The 21,153-nt window shown below is 39.6% G+C and overlaps 1 protein-coding gene across 2 annotated transcripts; it reads left to right on the plus strand.

Annotated features, from left to right (window-relative positions):
* Nucleotides 1-1,278: 1,278 nt before the first annotated feature.
* LOC103316813 lies at nucleotides 1,279-6,651 on the plus strand. Of its 2 annotated transcripts, XM_031925252.2 has the most exons (6): nucleotides 1,279-1,542; nucleotides 2,941-3,022; nucleotides 3,669-4,578; nucleotides 4,656-4,902; nucleotides 4,976-5,192; nucleotides 5,271-6,651. In XM_031925252.2, exons 2-4 carry the CDS (start codon nucleotides 3,002-3,004, stop codon nucleotides 4,868-4,870), a joined length of 1,146 nt encoding a protein of 381 aa, XP_031781112.1. In that variant the 5' UTR covers nucleotides 1,279-1,542; nucleotides 2,941-3,001; the 3' UTR covers nucleotides 4,871-4,902; nucleotides 4,976-5,192; nucleotides 5,271-6,651. The 2 variants fall into 2 exon arrangements, with proteins under 2 accessions (XP_031781112.1, XP_031781113.1); XM_031925253.2 differs by lacking the exons at nucleotides 1,279-1,542; nucleotides 2,941-3,022 and having other exon boundaries at nucleotides 4,546-4,578.
* Nucleotides 6,652-21,153: the final 14,502 nt, after the last annotated feature.

The following is a 21,153-nucleotide window of genomic DNA, read 5'->3' on the forward strand; positions in this document are numbered from 1 at the left end:
GGCTGAATTATTATTATTCGCGCCTGTCAACCCTAACTGATGTCGCTGAGATCTGGAGAGAGCTTGAGAACCTTGGAATCACCACCTCTAAAGCACCATCACCTTCTCGCTTCTCTACAGATGACCTCAACAAACACTTTAGTTCCATCTCCAATGATCCACTGGCTCCTGCAGTTGAGATTTTTCTGCGTATCCTCGAGAGTCTAGACTTCCCTGAGCATTTCAACTTCAAGGTTATTACAGAATCGGACGTTTTGGCTGTGTTGCACTTCCACACCCAGGCCAAAGGCAACGATGGCATCCCACAGGTTGTAATTTCAAAGGCATTGTCTATACTCGCTCCTTTACTATGTCGGATTTTCAACCTGTCCTTGAGCGAGTCACGCTTCCCCTCTGCCTGGAAGATGTCGCCGGTGCGAGCACTGAACAAGGTCAGTTCACCAACAGCCCTGACTGACTACCGTCCAATTTCTCTCCTCTGTTTTTTATCAAAGGCACTGGAGTGGCTGGTGCACAGGCAAGTCTCGGAATATCTTGAATCAAGACTACTCAATGACAACCTACAAACGGGCTTCCACACCGGTCACAGCACACAGTCTGGCTTAATTAAGCTGACTGATGATGTCAGGCTTGGCATAAACAAAAAGAAAGTCACGCTTCTGTTTCTATTTGATTTCAGCAAGGCGTTTGATACGGTGTGTCACGTCAGGCTCCTGAGAAAGCTATCCTCTTTCGGCTTCTCCAAGCAGGTCATCCGCCGGCTTGCATCTTACCTTACGGGAAGAAAGCAGGCCGTTATTGGTGACAACGACGAGCTCTCCACCTTCCGGCCCCTGAACACCGGTGTCCCGCAGGGATCGGTTCTAGGTCCCCTGCTATTCGCGTTGTACATCAATGACATTGGTTTTTGCCTAGATTCAGATGTGTCCTATCTAATCTACGCGGATGACCTGCAGATTTACAGCCAATGCCACCTCGAGGAGCTCGATTCTTGTTCTGACAAGATGAGAGCTAATGCCGAAAGGATAATGGGCTGAGCTGCACAAAATCACCTTAAACTTAATGTCCTGAAAACTAAGGCAATCGTCCTGGGCTCCCCATACTATATTAATGCTTTACCAACTGTTGCTAACACCTACATCAACATAGGGGGAGCCCGGGTCGACTATGAATCATCCGTGCGCAATCTGGGGTTGATGCTTGACTCCAAACTAACGTGGAAAGAGCACGTTACACAACTATGCAAACGTGCTCACTCATTAATGTATAGGCTTTACTTTTTCAGGAAAAGTACCAATCTCAGGTTGCGTAAACATCTCGTGCAAGCACTCCTATTTCCAATCATCGACTACTGCTCATTGGTATACTGTGACCTGACCCAAGAACTTGACACAAAACTCCAGTCCAGGACCGAGAAAATGCGAGAGAAAAGAGCAGTGGACAACGAGGCGAGGAAGAAGACGGATGCGAGGAAGAAGACGAGACAACCACCGCCAGGACAGCCAAAAGCAGCCAGAGGACCGCGTCGGTCGCACGACCGTTGTAAGTCTATCTTACCCAGGCTGAGTCCTAATCTTTGTTCGAGCGTGCCGCGAAAAGTGTGAGTGTGTGAGCGAGAGTGAGAGAAAAGTGATTATCGTTGCATTAGTGTGTGAATCGCATGGGCAAGGAAACGCGGGAATCGTGAGCGGCAGAGAAGCGCGGCCGAACTGTCGACCGCGAACAGAAAGCCGCACGTGGCTAAATTCGAGGAATTGCGCGCGCGTTGGCCTAAGGAGGGAAAGTGGTGCAGCGGTCGGAGAGGCGTCACGGGCTCGGCGGAGGCCTGCTTCGTCGGCGGGCCGAAGATCAGGCTACGAGAGTGAAGGAATGAGAGAGAGTGTGTTTGCGAGAGCGTGCGTGCGCCACCGGGCATCCCCGTCGGAGAGAAGCGAGCGGAGGCAGCAAGCCTCGCGAGTGTGTGAGCGTGAACGTGTATGCGTGCGTGCGGCGAGTACGAGTGGGCGACGAAGCTGATCTACCGGAGAAGTTTTACAAGAGAGAGCAATAAACGAAATTGTAAACGAATTAAGGAGTTGTGATTTATACCGTCATACACCACGGAAATCCTGAACCGTGGAATTCTCGCGGAACTCCCTCCAAGTTTAAACTTAACAAATTATAGTTTCAAGGTTTCGAGACGGGGCTGGAAATCGAGTTTTTCACCCCAGATTAGCCACGTCATATTATTTAAGAAATTTGTAGTGCTAATTATTTAAAAAACTAAATATATTGTTTGCTTACTTTTTTGTCTATATGATGTTCTTCATATATCCCCACTTTTATTCTTGTATCTTTTCAAATATCAATAGTAATATAAATTAGGTACTGGTACTATAAATCCTTCTTCATCTATATTTGAGTATACATATGTCATTAGTTAGTACTGCTATAACTGTCGTATTATTAGGGCATGCAACTTTTGTCAAAAAATGATAGCTACCGAGGTTATGAGGTAAACCTTTTATATCTTCACAAATCGTTACTTCATTTTTCGATTCAATATCTACTATAAATTCGTGAATTTTTATTGTCCTGTTATCTTTTAATAAAGCAAAAGAATTATCAGAGCGAAGATTGGGTCTTAAACATGATGCATATAGACATCCATCTTTCACCATTCTATAATATACTCTACTATCTTCTGATACACCAAATTGAATAGCTTTTTCTTGACGTATTTTTAGTTCTTTTCCAAAATATGTTATATTCATTAATTTATAACTTTTTTTCACTGGTATTTTTTTGTAGTAACACAATAGTTTCGAACAATTTCACATGCAGTTGGATAAACTTTCTTTTCGAGCACAAAAGTACTTGAATTAATGTTAAGAAGTCGCAAAATTTGCAAAATCACTCATTTTGCGCAATGAATTACCTGTAACAATTGATGATTTCCAGATTCAAATGCAAAGGCGGAATGAGACCAAAGCGGAACCCAATTGTAAACACTTTTTACTAAATGCAACAATTGATGCATATTGTAAGTCATAGCAGTCTTTCCAAAATATTTTTGCGTTTTGAATGTGCAACATTTCATCTGCTCTGTCCAAGTCAGCTTCATTTATATCTGTTTGTAAGCAAATGTATAAACTTTCTACAAACAAAGTCCAGTAGTCAAGCATTTCACTACTGATTTTAGAAGCTAGAATTGGGACGCTATAATATATTATTCAAAAACAACACTAAGTAAAAAATTTGCTTATGATTTTTTTCTCCAAAACTATCAACTTTACCAAGAAAACACAAGAGGCATTTTTTGTTACAAATGGCATATAGAATCTGCCAGTATTTTTTTCATTATGATACCTCTTCAATTAAAGAATTTCAAAATGGACGCGAAATCACCAATGAAGCTAATTCACACATTTCAGAGATTTACAACTAAACTGTTCATTTGAGATGAAAAATGATGTGAACATTTATGATTGCAAATAAAATATAGAATCTATCTATATTATTTAAATTATTTTTCAGTATAAATCATTTAAAAAAATTTAATACTTACCTATACTAAATTTTACTGTTTGTCGAGTTTTTCATTTATCGTAATCTCACATCAAACAATTATTTTATTGAAAAATTGTAGGTATTTAAATGTAACAGCTCCGTGTTTTGAATTTTTTCAGAAGGATCATTTTGTAAAAATGGAGAAAGCGCAACGTAGTATGAAAAACAAAATTATAACATTGGATAGAAAAAAATTAAATTTTGATTTTGAAAAGAAAGAAGAATCAGTATCTCCTTCTCTTGTATCAAGAACCCGCAAACGCATACGTTCAACAGCGATACCAGCTTTCACACAGAATCAGACTGACACTAATAATTTGCCAGAGTCTCCTTCTCATGCATCAAGAAAGCGTAAGAGGTCAACTTCAACATCTCAAGGGACACCTGTTTTGACACATATAGAGACAGATACTTGTACTTTGCCAGTGTCTCCTGTACTTGTATCAGGAAGACGGAATAGGACAAGTTCAACAATGACACCTGCTTTCAAACAGAACAAGATTGATACTGGTAATTTGCCATTATCTGCTATTCAAGCATTAAGAACCAGTAAACGCATAAGCTCAACAGCGAAACCAGCTTTCACACTGAACGAGACTGATGCTGATAATTTGCTAGTGTCTCCTTCACTTGTATCAAGAACCCGTAAACGATTAAGTTCAACAGTGACACCAGCTTTCACACTAAACGAGACTGATACTAATAATTTGCCAGAGTCTTCTTCTCAAGCATCACAAAAGCGTAAGAGATCAACTTCAACACCTCAAGCGACAACCATTTTAACACATATGGAGATACCTGTTTCAACTTCAAAAAAGGCTGCAGATAGTGGTAAAATTCTATCCTCTTCTACACGTCAAAATCATCCAAAAACATATTCAGTGTCTTCTGCTGCTACAAGAGATCATTTGCCATTCTCTCCTGATGTCACACCGACAAAGCTAGCACAGAAATCTGTTGCTTCTACACCACCTACATCGCGAAATTCGCACTCAAATCCAATGAAACCACGTCGGATATTGGCATTCGGTGAGTTGTTACGTAATATAAATGTATTATGTTACTTAACTAATAAGTGTAATGATATACCATTTTTTTTTCATCAGAGGACAATGCAGTTGCAGGCCCATCTGGCGTTAATAGGGCAAAGAAATCTAAAGAAGAGAAAACACTAACAGTTAGTACTAAGGGCAAATTTACAAAGCAGGTGGAAAAGAAACGCAAGTACAAAAAAAAATTAAAGAATGTTTTTACGATTCTGATGACTATTCTAACTCCGGGATGGAGAAAAAAAATAAACTCACAAAATGGGAGGATATAAAAATTGACGATAATACTGGGAAAATAGTGAAGGTACAAATTAATAAACTTATATAATCATGAAAAATATACTTTTATCAAATAATTTTCAATTTATTATTTCCAGACTAATATGTTTCATATCCATTACGGGGTTTCTGTACCGTACAAAAACTGGAAGAGAGCTATAAATGCTACAACTTCATACAAATTTTTACGTGAATTAGTAGTACCTCACATTTGGAATTTGCGTGAATTCGTACAAAGGGCTGTACAGATAGATAGGACCAACAGTCAAGAAGAAAGGGTGGAGTTAACTCCAAGAAAACGAGAAGCCTTAAAACGTATGAATTATATATATTACGATCTACGCTTTGCAAAAATTATATAAAATTATTGTACATTTTTTTTTCCATTTACAGGAGGCTACGTCCAGTATTTACTTGAAAGAAATTTTATACCGTACGATGTTTCAACGGAACGTGATGCTAAATCAAGAAAAGAACGAATAAATAAATTTGGAAGAGAATTGGGAGTCATAATTTGTCAAGAAAGATCGAAACTGTTGAACAGGCACGATGAAGAAGCTGAGGATTCATCACATTCACCACGGGAATCAGATGATACTGATTCTTAAACCTTATGTTTACACTTTTGAATATTAAGTGTTTACTATATTATGCATTCAAGATGTTCATTTATTTTTAGATATTTTTAAAGTTTATTTTGCGAATAACGCATAACTGCGTAGCTCTTAATACGTTTCATTTATTTTTAAAACATGTTTGTGATACGTTAGAATTATCACTTTTCCAAAGATATGGATTACAATGATCCTTTATTTTTCGTACATTGTTTAAGATACATTTAAAGTTTATTCTGCGAATAATGTTTAACTGCGTAGCTATTAATACGTTTCATTTATTTTTTAAACATTCCCTGCTAAAGAAAGGTGATAAAAGTTGATAGAAATCAATCAAAATTCCTATCGATTTTGAGTCCAACTTTTAATACCATTTTGTGCATTAAAACTGTATAAAACGCGATAAAAAAAATTATGTCATTTTCGTGCAAGAGTAAGCATCCCGAAAATTACGTCATTTCTATATACGTATTAAAATAAAGCAAAAAAAGACGTCATTTCTATATGTGTATTAAAAATATAGCAAAAATGACGTCATTTCCATACATATATATATTTTTAAAAAGCAAATAATGACGTCATTTTTTGTTCCAATTCCTGACATGACAAATGACGTCATTAAATGACGTCATTCAATGACGTCATTAAATTACGTCATTGTTTTCAATAGGGTATATGATCTAATTTTCCCACTCCCGTGCTTTCCAATAGTTTCTGTCTGAAAATGGTCTAGACAAGCGACTTACAACATGTGGAATCTTGATACTTTTGATTAAATCATCAATAAGATGCAGATCGCATTTATCAAGCAGATAATTAGTAATTTGCTTCGCAACAAATTACAAAACCGTTGATAATATCAAAATGTGGTAAATTAATCAGAGGTGATCATCATCATGATTACACATTGAAATATCCTGAAAAAATTAATTAAATATAGAATTTATGTAATTGAATGTATATTATCATAAGTAATTCAAGAAACAATTAAGTACTTTAAACTATTTATTTGAACTAAATTATAAGTAGATTAAACGTTTTAAACTCGAGTAATTACTCTGTGCCATGTTTTATTCTAAGAATACACAATTTTAAATGCGCTTTATGCAACTTTTATATTAAAGATTAGAATAAAATAGATAAATTTGGACTCGATATGATAAAATATTCATGAATTTGATTTTAGCAAAATTTTAAAAAGCCAATTATATTTACATTATCTGGGTGCAGATTTGGTTCATTTTCGGTAGTTCTACTTTCGTGTATACCAACATCATTATCCGCAGGATATATTCTAGGATTTGCGTTATTATCAATAAGAGGATTTATTTCTTCAGCAATATCGTTAAATGTGTCCTGAAAAAATATAATGATAAAGATTTTTTTATTGTGACTTAGTATTATCAAGTTTCAAAATATTCTGAAATTTTCAAAATATTTTTAACAAGAACGAGTTACTAGATATATTTGGAAGTAATAATTGTTATGAATTCATCATTAATAGCATTCTATCTTTCTATCTTTTCAAGTAATAAAATTTTAATTTTGAGAAAAGTTAATAATTACAGAAATCTTTTAAACTTAAGTATGTTTCAATGACTAATTTTTATTTTAATTGATATATTTTTAGTACTCCACTTCCATTAAAAAATAAACAAAAATTCTTACTGCAACAATTTATGACTGTATTTTTAGAGTAAACAATAATTTTTACTCTACTATTTATTTTTCTCTAACAGAGTAAGGCATGCTACGATAGTAGCCGGTTCATCGGCGTGCGGATCACGACAGTGATATCTAAAGATTCCTAATAGAAAAAGACAAAGTAAGCGAGCTAAGCAGGACGACAGCAACTCATAAAGCAAAACAGCAAAAAGCCAGAAAATAAACATACTGCTATTTGACTGGCCAAACTCAAACAACTCTGTTTAACAAAAGTGAGTTAGTGGTAAAACAGTCATGATAAATACCGAAAAACTGCACAACGCTAAAAGTGGTTCAAGAAAAGTACAGTATCATCTAGCAGTAAGGTATTGTTTAGGCAAGGGATCAGCCTGGACATATATTTTAGCAAGTGTGAAAGAGGCTTGAATGTTGGTCAACGATCCTGATGAACGCATCGTAAGCGCGACTGTCCTAAGTGAAAAGTATGCGCAACAGTACTAACATAAGGGTGCAAGTAGCCTTCAATCTTTCGCCAACGCGCTTTACAGCACCCCTTATTTTTTTTTATATTTGGGCCTAGACAGAGCAAGCTTTGCGAACGTTACCATCCTGAACCGGATCTCTACATGGATAAAAAAGAACAGTAGCGTTTACTGCAGCTACTTAAGTAAAGCCGTTGAGTAGATGCTACTACAGACTTTTGTAAAATCTACGTAACTGCGCGCGACAGCGAAAAGGGGCGGCCGCGGCACACCTAACCTAAAGATGTATACTAGTATGGTGTAGCGTGAGAAACGAGAGACAGAGAGAGAAAGGAAGAGAAATATATGGATACAATATAGAGTGTTTCGTCCGAGAAGTCGGATCTGCGCCGATCACCCTTCCTTTGTGCCCATAACTTCTGTTTGAGTTGCTTTCGCGGCACTGTCAAGCATATTCTTCTTCTTATTATTATATGGCCTTATTTTTTTTTTGTTTCACAAACCAACTATGACTAAGGCAATGTCGAGCATAGTAATAATATCTATTATGCAATTTTTGATTTACAAATTTTATTTAGTACTGGAGTTAACTGCCGAACTGTTCATTCAGTTGAAACTACGCGAGCGATTTAGATTTACTTGATAGTTTGTTACTGAACGACCCAGGTTAAATTTACTTAGATTTTGAGTAAGCGCAACGTTTTTTTCTCCGTATACCGGCACTATTATTAGACAATGCTTCAGTAAGACTCATTAATTAATGGGGATTAATTAATGGGAATTAACGAAAAACCGGCTAGGCTAATTAGTCTAGCCGGTTTTTCGTTTAAAGTTTTATATTTCCGTACAACTCTATCCACTAAGATGATTAAAGGTTCAGGATGTAACTAGTTTTATTATTTTTACGTCGTCCGGTAGTCTATTTTGTGTAGCAAGGTCCGGTCATCTTCTGTACAGCCTCGAACCTGATACTTATCTATTTGCTCCGTCTTTTTCTTCTTTTCTAACATTCTTAAGGATGGCTGCTATGTAATTGCTTACTACACGCGACCTATCCTCCGACGCCCGTGTAGTTGTTATGAGTTTTATGAGTGACTCATCTGTCACTCTTGCCGTAAAGAAAACGTTCTAGTTCTTTCCGCTCCCATTGATACCTTAAGTAGTCGCAGAAGACATGCTCGGCATCTTTATTTGTTTCTAAACATACTAAACAGTTTGGACAACCATCTTTCTTAAAACTGTGCAGGTAATACTTAGAGGCACCCATGTCCGCTCAAAAACTGCATGAGGTAGTAATTAACTACCCTATGTCCAGTCGTGTTCATCGCTCTATTCGCTTATTGTTGGAGTTCCATCTTATTTATACCATCTCTGTGGCGGTCCCCTCCTACCACCACACGCAGCTCGACGCGCCGCCTAGCGGAGCACCACGACGTGGCGAGCGCTTTGGCAGTCACTTTCATCAATCATTCACGGCCTGACCGCCGATGCGAACAGACCTAGTCAACTTGTACATAGTTTAATATAATCTAGTTTCAATCAGCACACAGTTTTATCATTACTCTCTGCACCCTGTTTATTCGTCCTTTCCTACTTTATGTCCTATCAGGGAGCGTAGAAGATCCAACCATCAATCTCTAAATCTCACTTAGAGTCTGTTTCTTCGCGGATTCCCAGATTTCCCTCTAAGTGTAGTAACTGTGCTGTTGCTTGTACTTGGTTATAGGGCCTGTTGATTACCACATGCACGCGAGGCAGCTCGTTCAAATATCTAGTTTTGTAAGGTGATAAATATTGTTGTAAGAGAAATAAGTGTAGATTTTGAAAATAAAACAGGTATAGAATCGGTGAAGAAAATAGGCGTAGAAATTGGTAACTTTTGTGGGGTCATGATCTGGTTAAGAAATTTGAGGTAAGATTGTGAGGTTAGATTGAAGCGCGGCGCAGAGTGCTTTTTTGTGCGTAGAGCAATGGTCGGCGGCAGTGCGTATACGAGATCGTCGCAGATGAAGAAGACGGAAACTGGCGAGGACAACAAGAGCAAAGGAGGAGGCCGTACTGGAACCCAGACAACATTCGACCAGAAGCTGACAAAGAAGGTAAACTTCGCGGAAGAGGAAAAGGGCAAAACCAAGAAGGACAAGACTGAAAAACGGCGCCAGTTAGAGAAGCGAGAGGATGAGATGCGTGCGTTCAAAAATAAAATTAGAGATGAGGTAAGAAAGATTAAGCAGGAAAAGGTAGATATGCAAAAAGCTAAGATAGCGATGAGCGCGGCTTTGGTAGAAATAGGAGAGCGTTTGGAAATGTTAGAAAATCAAATAAAGGAATTGGAAACGAAGGACCGCGAATGGCAGGAAATGCAGACCACTAGGTCGGCCACTAGCTTGGAGAGCACGATAACAGAGGGAGGCAGGGATTCCGTATGGAGTTTCAGAAGCGGATGGAGTGGTAAAAGCAGCGCGTCGTACCAGAGATAGAGAGAGAGAGAGAGATTAGATTAGATTAGATTTATTTGACGTACAGTATGTTGTACGATAAAATGTATACAGCAGCAATAGTAGTACAGTAAAAATGTGTATTGTGAAAGTATGATAGTGTGAAGATGGGTCAAGCGAGAGTGTGTGAGTGTGTGCGTTTGCGTGAGTGTGTACAGGCGTGTGTGTGTGCGCATGAGTGAATGTGTACAAGCGAAATCAAGTGTTTGTGTTTTCAAGCTCAAGAAAGTGCTCCTTAGCTAGTCTCTTGAAACCTGAGACAGATGTAGTGTTACGAATGTGAGATGGCAGGTTGTTCCATAGGTATGAGGCGCTGATATGAAACGAGTTCCTCAGCGTCTCCGTCGCGAATGTCGGAATATCCAGAGGTATCACCTCCCCCCTAACAGGCCGAAGTGTGACGCGGAAGTCAAAGAATGCCAGTACGTATGATGGTACGGCTGTGTTAAACATTTTTCTTAGGAAACAAACAGTGAAATACTTCCTGCGTCCGGCAGTGGTTAGCCACTGCAACTCCCGCCTGTATGGGGAAATGTGCTCATCTCTTCTTACACCATAGATGTACCGAATTCCTGTATTCACGAGCCTCTGAAGTTTTAGGTCGAGTTCCTGCGTCAGGTCACAGTATACGAGGGAACAGTAGTCTATAAGAGGAAACAGGAGGGCCTGCACTAAGTGCTTGCGCAACCTGAGATTGGTGCTTTTCCTGAAAAAGTAAAGCCTGTACATTAGTGTGTGAGCACGCTTACACACTTGTGTAATATGCTCCCTCCACGTGAGCTTAGAGTCGAGCACCAATCCCAGATTACGCACGGAAGATTCAAAGCTGACCTGGGCACCCCCTATGTTAATGAAAGTGTTAGCTGTTGAGGGTAATGCGTTTATGTAGTAGGGAGAGCCCATGTCATTGATGTACAATGCGAACAGCAGTGGACCCAGAACGGACCCCTGCGGAACGCCGATGTTAAGACGCCGAGGAGAAGAACGTTCGTTATTGTCACCAACGACGGCCTGCTCTCTACCAGAGAGATAGGAGGCAAACCAGCGGATGACTTGCTTTGAGAAGCCGAAGGTGGATAGCTTTCTCAGGAGCCTGACGTGACACACAGTGTCAAACGCCTTGCTAAAGTCAACGAGAAGGAGTAGTGTTACTTTCTTTTTGTTTATCCCAGCTCTGGCATCATCAGTTAGCTTAATTAGGCCTGACTGAGTGCTGTGACCAGTGCGGAAGCCTGTTTGAAGATTATCTAGTAATAGCCTTGATTCAAGGTATTCTGAGACTTGCCTATGCACTAGCCACTCCAGAGCCTTGGAGAGAAAGCAGAGAAGTGAAATCGGACGGTAATCAGTCAGGGCTGTTGGTGAGCTGACTTTGTTGAGTGCGCGCACAAGTGACATTTTCCAGGCAGATGGGAAGCAGGGTTCGCTAAGGGACAGGTTGAAAATATGACTTAGTAAGGGAGCAAGAACCGGCAAAGCTTTTGAGATGACAACCTGTGGGATGCCGTCGCTCCCCCTGGCCTGAGTGTCAAAGTGCGATACCGCAGCCAACACGTCCGATTCCGTTATAGGTTTGAATTCGAAATGTTCCGGGAGGTCAAGACTTTCCAGGGTAGCAAGATAATCCTCAACAGCAGGAGCCAGCGGATCATTTGAGATCGCGCTGAAATGCGTGTTGAGTTCATCTGTGGTGTATCTAGATGGTAAGGGGGCCTTGGTGGCAGAAATTCCAAGTTTCTCCAGCTCTTTCCAGATCTCAGCAATATCAGTCAAGGTGGACAGGCGTGAATAGTAATAATTCAGCCTGGCCTCCTCGACTTGTTTGTGAGCATAGTCTCTAGCTAGTCTGTAAACGCGTCGATCTGATTCGAGCCTGGAGTCCCTGAAACGCCTGTAAAGTCTATTGCTCTCGGATACAAGGCCACGAAGAGCCGCAGTGTACCACGGGTGACGTTGTCGTCCTGGAGTCACAGTCCGCAATGGAGCGAGGTGGTTGATGGCGTTAGTGAGGTTAGCGTTGAGTAAAGATATGCAGTCGTCAAGTGATGAGGTGGTGAGAGATGACCAGTCACAGTCGCTAAGAAAGTCTCTCAGCTTCTCAGCGCTGATTCCTTTAAAGTTTCTGTATGAGTAAGTATTTGGTACGTAGCGTGGAATCTGTACGTCGAGAGTGGCCGTGATAAGGTCGTGTCCGTTGATGAAAGGTGCGTCTGTCTTCCAGTATGACTGCAGGCGATCCTGCTCGTCGATTAGGCACAGATCAAGCCAGGTGTCAGAACCCTGTTTATGGTGTGTGGCACCATAGGGAACGGACGAAAGGGAGTTCTCATCAATGAAGGCCCTGATGAAATTGGCATCTTCAGATGAGGATAGTTGGTCAGAGTTAAAGTCCCCCATTATAACCTTCGTGGAGTAGTTGTGCATGTGAGTTGTTAGTTCGTTAATAAAGTTAGAGCCTTGGAAAAAAGGAGCATGGGGTGGACGATACACAACCCCCACGAAGATGGGAGAAACTCCCTTGGCCGATATCTCACAAAAGAGGTATTCAGGCTTGCCTGGCTTGCCGGACCATTCACCGTCGGATGTTGAAATAACACTAACCGTCAGAGATTTGTGTATATAGAGGGCCACACCTCCACCGTTTCTGTTTCTGTCTCGTCTGTAGAGCAGGTAATCATCCAGCGAGGGGATGGATGTCACCTTCTCGCTTAGCCAGGTCTCAGTAACAGCTATTATGTGGAATAAAGAGCGAGTGGATAAAAAGAGCCTGATCATCTCAATGTGACCCGTGAGAGAGTTCGCATTAAAATGACAGACCCTTAGACCTTCAGACAGAGATACCTCAGAACCCGATGAAGAGACGGCGGATGAGCTTGATGGCGGACGTGGTGGGATGAAATGTAAGTGTGGCAGCTTCATTGTGGAGCGATGTTTACGGCGAGCGGGATCCGAGCTAAAAAATTATCCAGCTCGGCGTCGGTGGTAATGACGGTGGCACGCTCGTTGTCATCGTTGCAGCGGACGAACAGTCTCCCGTCCCTGACGAACGTTCGGCAGCCCTGCCTCTTCTTGGCTTCCAACCTAGCCCGTGAACGCAGCTTGTGGACGTCGGTGGGGAGTAGCTCATTGATGTTTATGAGCCCTTGGTGGTCAGGGCTCAGAGCTTTGGCCTCCTCCATCACGGTTGCGTCCAGCTCGTTGGTGTGGAGCTTGCGTTTACGAGCTTTGGCAACGACTATAGCTCGTGCTAGTGCACTCGACGAGAGGGTGACGGCCAGTGGTGGCAATCTGCCGTCACTCCTGGCGGTGTTCCGGGGTGCATCGAGCCTACCCATGACCCTGACGGATGCGATATCTCTCCGCAGGACCGTAGGGTCAAGTGCGTTTATGACTGCAAACGCGAGAAGATGCAGCGAGGTCTCACGGGTGTAGTGCAAGCCCGTGATAACAACAACACTATTTGAGGTCTGCTCCTGCCGTCGTTTGACCTCAGCCAGCTCACTGCGGAGGCTGCTAATTTCCGCAGTGCTGCTGCTGTTGTTGCTGTTGTTGTTGTTGACCTGCTGCAATGCAGAGCTCCTCGATGAGAGATCTTGGACTTGCGCCTGCAACTCGGTGATGGTGGACTCAGCATTAAGTATGCGAGTCTTGAGTGCAGGCAGCTCATCGAGGGCCTTTAGGCGCTTCTCCAGCGGGCTAAGACGTTGCTCAATTCTCGAGATCCTCTCCGACACGATGTTTTGTATCTGGATGGCTTCCGCATGAGCATTGCGGATGTCATCAAGAGCTTCACGAATGTCCTTCAATGTAGCTTCGATGGTTGGTGGTGGGCGAGTTGGTGAAGTACTTCGTGAAGTGCTGGCTGATGGTGGTGCCGATCTCGTCTTCTTCATCCCCGGTTGTTTTGGGGTGGTCTTAGCCGCTGTTGTCGCAGTCATCCCCGCCGCCGATGTTGACCTGGGCCCCACTTTGGCACCCTTGGCGTCCGCACAGGGAGGACAGGCTATAAACTGCCCATCGTTTACCACGACTGTCTTGATGTTGATGGTGTTCAGACATTTGACGTGGTAATGGAGCTTGCAAAAAGCACACCTTTTCGGCTCCTTGTGCTGAATAGGCTGCTTACAGCTGCCGCATTGCCGAAAAGGCACTTCCCCGCTCTTTTCGCCGTTTTCACTCATTTTCGTCGATAACTTACTGGCAGTCGGTAAAGCAGAAATTCGTGATGTGATGTTGAGTTATCGACGGAGTGGTAGAGTCGTTGTTAAAACTCTTACGGCTAGATGGAGCGTTAGTGTAAAGAGCGAGAAAGCACCGACCTCAAACAATGTGCAGACGCCTTAGAAGTTCTCCCTCGATGCGGTAGATGTCTCCTCGATGTTGATTAGGAGCGGAGAGAGACGCCGTGCGAGCGGGAAACCAAGCCAAGCCGAGCCGAGTAGATTTTGAGGTTAGAAGCCGTGCAGAAAGTTTGTGCAGAAAAGATGTTGAAAATAAATTGCAACCTTCAGCGATTTATATGTCGTCGTAAAGGTTGCAAAAAAGAGCGTGCAACAATCTACAACAAAAGAGGGCCCGAAGGCAAGAAGCAGCAGAAAAGCAGTGCGAAAGTAGGAGCAAAATGAAAAGCTGTCAAAGCGACTCACCAGAGAGAGAGAGAGAGAGAGAGAGAGAGAGAGAGAGAGAGAGTATTTACAATGCAAACATAGGTAATGGAGTTTTTACATGATACGCTAAAGGTTAACGCAGGGGTCGAATTTGCGAGAAAAAGCGGACAATTTATTGTTGCTAAGGTGAAGGGGGAAGATAAAGAAAAGATTATGAAAAATAAGAGTATGCGAAATTCTCAGCTACTGATTTCCGTTCAAATGCTATTTATTAATGCGTTATATTTTTATTTGAAACTTGGCACTGTGATAGATGTTTATAAAAGGAAGGACAACTAACTCTTGGTTTTTCATAATTCATTGTACTTCTTTAGTTGCATGCCATTTTCTGCCGAGCACTCATACAGTCGGTAAAAGTTGGGTTTCGGATCCCATTAATCAGCCATTCGTGAATTATACAAAAGAATAGCCTTCCAAGTAATATCTGCCACTACATTGGTTTTTTTTTGCTACTAGTACCACTGCAATGTACTTTAAGTACTTCTAACCTTAGAACTCTATCAATTATAGAACTGTATCATATAGTAGAATTCTGTCCTTTTGGTTGTAAGACAATCCTTCTTATATACAAAGATACCTCCTGTTTATGTGGTGACTCATTTATCTTACTCCAGTTGGCAAAGTTGAACGCATTTTTGACATGTCAATAGCACAGTTTTTTGTATCCTATTTTTCATCTTTTCCCTTTCATCGCTGATCAGACAGTGTCTTGCCTAAACTGTCCAGCATGCATAGTGGTCTCTATGATGCGGCTTTTTCAGGTAGTGTATCTTCTTTTTTTTAGCAGCACAAGGCGTTTTTTTACTCGCCCGTAGGGATCATTTCTTCTTTGAGACATAAATTATATAAGTCCAGGAAGACTTCATCCGGGCCTGGAGCCTTGTTGTTTCCCACCATTTTGCATGCAGTCAATAGTTTCTCTGTGGTAATTGGGGAAATAGCTTCATTGATTGTCCTTGCCTCGATTTTGTATGTTTAATCAAACTCGATCTCGTCCTGCAATTCATTAGGCTTCTCGGGCTTCTACTATTTTCTTGCCTTTACCAATCTTCTACTACTTCTTTCTTACTAGCTGCTCCTGCTTCCTAGTATAGTAAGACACTCGCTACAGGCAGTCTTGACTTCTTTATCCCACTAGTATCATGGCAGTCGTTTCTAATTTGGTACTCTTCTGGCATGGCGGCATCGCAGGCTCGTTTATTTATATACTTATCACTTGCTCATCTTTTCAGTTCGAGATAAACAACTGCATGTATTCTAATGCTAGCAAAAATACTTCCTTGTCATACACGGCTTTCCAGCTAATTCTATGTTGCTTTGAACTCGCGTTTACTTTTCACTTTGACTTACTTAGCTCTATTATTATCGCCTTGTGATCACTATTTGTATAGATATTTGCATGTATTCACTGATGGTCTACTTGTCAACTAAGCCCATTTAATATCTGCTAACATAAAACATCAGAAGAAGTACGACATTGGAAGACATTGAAAGATATGAGAAATGGCCTACGGGGAATATTGATTAAGAAGAAAGTCAGATGGTTAAAATGAAGCAAAATAACACATCGCGAATAAAGAAGAGGAAGTTACCAGTATCAATAACCAAAGCGAGTGACAGAAGAGAGCAACAACCAAGTAGCAGAGAACCTGTAGGACGAAAATTTGCGAGCTAAGCTGACAAAATAAGGGAATAAAAATTTAGAATAGATGGATACAATGCGAAAAGAAGCGAGTAAAGTGTAAAAGGTATTAGGGCAATAAAGATCATGATGGAAACTAAAAGAAGCAAGGAAAAGGAATAGCCAAGAATAGATTCTGAGATAAATAAGAGAAAATGTAAAACTTTTAGCGTAGAAAAATAGGAAAGCACGTTGATTATAATGGGAATAAGTGGAGCAAGAAAAAAGCTTAACTACAAAAATAATAATATATATTCAAGAAAATATATACAGACAGCACCATAAGAAATAAAGGGCATTGGTGATAAGAGATTGTATGCTAGATCAGGGAAATCTCATATAAATAGGGACGGGAAAGAGGAGTAACCAGAAACTTAAGCGATGAGGTAGTGAATAAGGAGGATAGAACATTGCTAAATTTATGTAAGGAGATGGGCATGGTATTGGAAAATGAAAGCGTAGAAAGAGATTAGAAAGAGAAACAAATAGTTGCAGGGTGTGGAAACCATGGAGTGCTCGATCTGGTTGTAGAATGTGAAAACTTAAGAGGAAGAATGATTAAGAAGTTAACTATTAGGCAAAAGATAGAATTAGATCATCTGAAAAGAAGGGGCCGAAAAAAGAGTCAAATATTTTAATCACTAAATTTTACTTCAAAACAACAGGTATTTTCACTGATTTTTGCAAGTTAGGAGATCAATTTTCCATGTTAATGAACAGCGTCAAAGACAATGGTCAATAAACTATTTATGTGAAAGTTTTGTTTAAAACATCGGGACATAGTTCTAAAATCACCTGTTTATTAATTCGGATGCTTGGATCTGACGATCATATTTCATTTTTGAATCCATAATAAGTGATGAATTTGTGTTGGCTATAGACGAAATAAACGCACAGCTAGAAACACCTCCTGTAAAAATCTGTACAGTCTACTAGATTGTCGGTAGTTCGGTAAGTGATTTCTAGATTATTGTATTTAATAGCTTGAAAAAGTGGAATCTTCTTTTTATTCTCTCCGTGTAGATGTAGTAAAAGCTAAAAAGCTAAACTTTGCAGAAGTATCCAATAATTCATATAAGTGTACGATTTACACGGAAGGGCTAAAAAAAAGTAAAAAAAAAAAAATGGTTTGAAGTCAGTACACTCATATAATGCTCACAGTAAGACTATCGAATGCGCGATTCGTACTAAACAACTGCAAAATTGTAAGAATGTCACCTGCTCCGATGCTTGGGGGTTTTTCAGGTATTGCAAAATTTCTTAGGCTTGGCGTATGTATGAAAAAATTTATAATAACTCTTATAAGGATTCAATTCGTTCTGCTGGGCTGGAAAAGCGCACAGAACTCGTTGTCCCCCTTGATAGCACAAAATGTTTTAATAACGGTTCGCGTTTTTTCAAATAATTAATGCCCATGCGGAAAGCACGGTTCAGCGCACTAGCTGAGCGCTTAAAGTGGAGGCTAGTCGTCTACTTGAGAAAGAAATCTCACGTGATTTTTTCGTGATTTTTAAATCAAATAAATCAAATACTGCTAGCAACAAATTTTGTTGCTAGCAATGTTTAATTGATATTTTTTAGCAATGTCTCTCGATCGGTCCGAGGGGGCATGTTTATGGTACATTTTAAGCCCGGATAGAGTAAAGAAGACGGCCCGGATCTTTCAAAAAGCCGTGACAAGTGACTAAAAACACTTATTTATATAGTAAAATGTCATGAATTTTGGAGAATGATTTTACAAGGTATATACATGTTTTTTCTCGATAAAAATGGTGTATATTTTATATATTTTCAATAGAATTTTTTTTTCAAATTACATCAAATCAAAAATTTTTTGGTAAGAAGAATATCTTTTTGTTTTTTTGCAGGATTTAACCCAGGCTTGACCCCTTAATTTGTGTATTTAGATGATGAATTCGTTTTGAATTTATTGATATGCCTGAATTAAAAAAAAATACTTTTTTTTTAATTCTGTTGAGATCACAACTATAAATTTATTATGTAAAGCAAACGATTTTACAAACTTTTTTTACAGTAATTAATCTGTTGTCAATATAACAAAGGTTATACTTAGAAATTTTGTCTAGTACAATGAGTGTGCAAGGCACTTCTTTAAATTTGCCGGAGGTACATAGCATTTTAAAATATGCCTGCGTTCGTTTTGATGATGATGCATCAAATTTATACATCAAGGATATTCAGTGCATCATTGAAAAGACTCCAGGCCCAGCAGGAAAAGTTACATTTAGAAAGTTTTTACCAAAACATGAGGATGATTTTGATAAAAAGAAATGTTATCACGTGAAATAGCAGTGTGAAAAGCCGTGTACGATAAAATCAAGTCATAGATGTGATCCATTTTTAAAGGCTAATATTCTGTATCTAGGTGGTAAGTGTACTTATAAATATACTTATTTACTTCTATTAAATGTTAATTCATTCATTTTTTGTGCTTGTGTATTTTTAAAGCGCAACGATTAAGTTTGTCTCTACCATTATTTAATTTCTTACTGCAATTTTTCTATAAACTAGAGTTTGAACAGCGCACATTGCATGCTCTAATCTCTGAAACGTTTAGACTTCCTGACTTAGACACATGCACACTACATGAGCCAACCATATAGCAATTAAGTAGAAAATTCAAACGTTAGAGCCAACCCATCGGGTCTACTTTAAAGACAAAATTCGACCATATAACGTCTATCTGTGCAGATGTATGAATTCCTAACCTCAAAAAGTGTATATTGTGAAATTATGATACGATAAAAAGAACACACGGAGCGCGTCTAAACTCGCTACCGACTATAAAAGTTTATAAAAACCAATCATTGGAATTAGCAATCGAATTTAATAGTTGTTTTTCGCATTAAATTTCATTACTTCTATTGATTTTATCGATTTTAATCGAGTTCTAATATAAAAAGTGGGATTAAGATATAGCTTCAAATTCGATTGAAAATTTAATATCGAATATTTTTAGCAGGGCCACAATACTTCTTGTAGAAAATTTAATGTCCTCTCTAACATCAAAAATTTTCTAATGTATTTTGGCCTCTTGAATCCAAATCACAAGTACCCTAGTGGAAATAATTTGCTGTGCCACATCATGCCAAAACTGTGCGAAATCGTGGTATACTGTGCCGAAACTGTGCCACACTGTGATACATATATACCAATTCGAACATTTGGTAATAGCTTGGCACAGTATGGCACAGTGTGGCACGGTACGGCTCAGTGTGGCACAGTATGTCCCTTACAAAAATATCGTGCAGGATTAATCAAAAATTAAAAAAATCAACCTGAGGTGCGATCGAATCTGATTCTCCGGCGTGCCAGTCAAACGCCTAACTATCTGTGCTAATTTCTTATATGTTCATTTAGATATATTTTTTTCTTATAACGAACACCAAATATAAAATTATAATTCAATAAAATATTCTTAAGACTCATAAACTATGAACTGTTGATATTTATGTAAGGTTAATATATATAATATTTAAGACTTATACGAGAGCTTATATCAGCTACCTATCATAAACATGAAAGAGCTTCAGTATGGAACACTGAGCCACACTATGCGAAACTGTGCCACATCGTGCCACATCGAGCCATATAATGCCAAACTGTACCAAAACCTTAAAAAATTGCGAAAACTATATTTTTATTTTGAAAAATTAGAATTGTGCCATAATGTGCCACACTGTGCCACCCTGTGACAAACTGTGCTAAGCTATTACCAAAATGATCGAATTGGTATATATGTAGCACAGTGTGGCACAGCTTGGCACAGTCTGGCACAGTGCGGCACAATTTCCATTTCCACTAGGGTAGTTATCAATAATTTATTATTGAATAATCGATAAGATCGTAATTTTAACTCGGGAAAAACGTTTCCTCAAAGCTTTTTAGCTGCGCCCTCAGCATGGCTTCCCCCTCTCTGCAGCGTAGATACTTTTGAACGCGCCTTTACAGGCCGCACGCACACATCGGTAGACTTGCCGCGTCGGTAAGCGAGAGACTCAGCGGGCTCGCGGGCCCAGGATAGGGATCGCGTGTTAATCGTCCAAACTTTAAGTTCTTATATCTAAGCTTCTAGACGTCGGATTGATCTGAAATTTTAAAGTTTCATCATTCATTTTAAATTGAAAAGTTTCATCAATTTCCTACGAAAATGATTTTGGTGGTGAACCTCCTTAAGTCGCGAGTATCGTATAAAATTTTGTAGCACAGACTGATAAAATCCACAAGTCGCACCTTTTAGTGACTAAAGTAGTCCTTATTTGCACATCAAGGTTAGCGCCCGAGCTTAACGAGTACACTCACACGGTGCAAAAAAAACTACTGTAGTCACAGATAGGCGTAACTTAAAAGCAGATTTTAGCCACACTGTACTATAAAATATTATAACAAAAAAAACTTTGTGTCGCAAAGAGTTGAACTTGGGATTTTAAAGTTATGAATTAAGTGTCTTGATCGTTTAGCTATCGTAATCTTTCATATCTTTAGCTTTAAACTGTCATAAAAATTACATATCTAAATGCTGTTTCTTCAATTTGTGTACAAACCACATATCAATACTAACAAGTATCATTTCATTATTGTGTGACGTGGCAAAAATCCGTGAAAACGAATTTTTACTTTCGTTTCTCGGCCTCTTATCTACGTGATT

This window comes from Nasonia vitripennis (assembly GCF_009193385.2).
Source record: "Nasonia vitripennis strain AsymCx chromosome 2 unlocalized genomic scaffold, Nvit_psr_1.1 chr2_random0007, whole genome shotgun sequence".
NCBI lineage: Eukaryota > Metazoa > Arthropoda > Insecta > Hymenoptera > Pteromalidae > Nasonia > Nasonia vitripennis.

Bases quoted from the DNA above. Each gene is read 5' to 3' on its own strand.
- LOC103316813 (XM_031925252.2), top strand. From the start codon at position 3,002: ATGCAACAATTGATGCATATT. The intron at 3,023-3,668 runs GTAAGTCATAGC...GAATTTTTTCAG, and splicing joins TGCAACAATTGATGCATATT to AAGGATCATTTTGTAAAAAT. The intron at 4,579-4,655 runs GTGAGTTGTTAC...TTTTTTCATCAG, and splicing joins ACGTCGGATATTGGCATTCG to AGGACAATGCAGTTGCAGGC.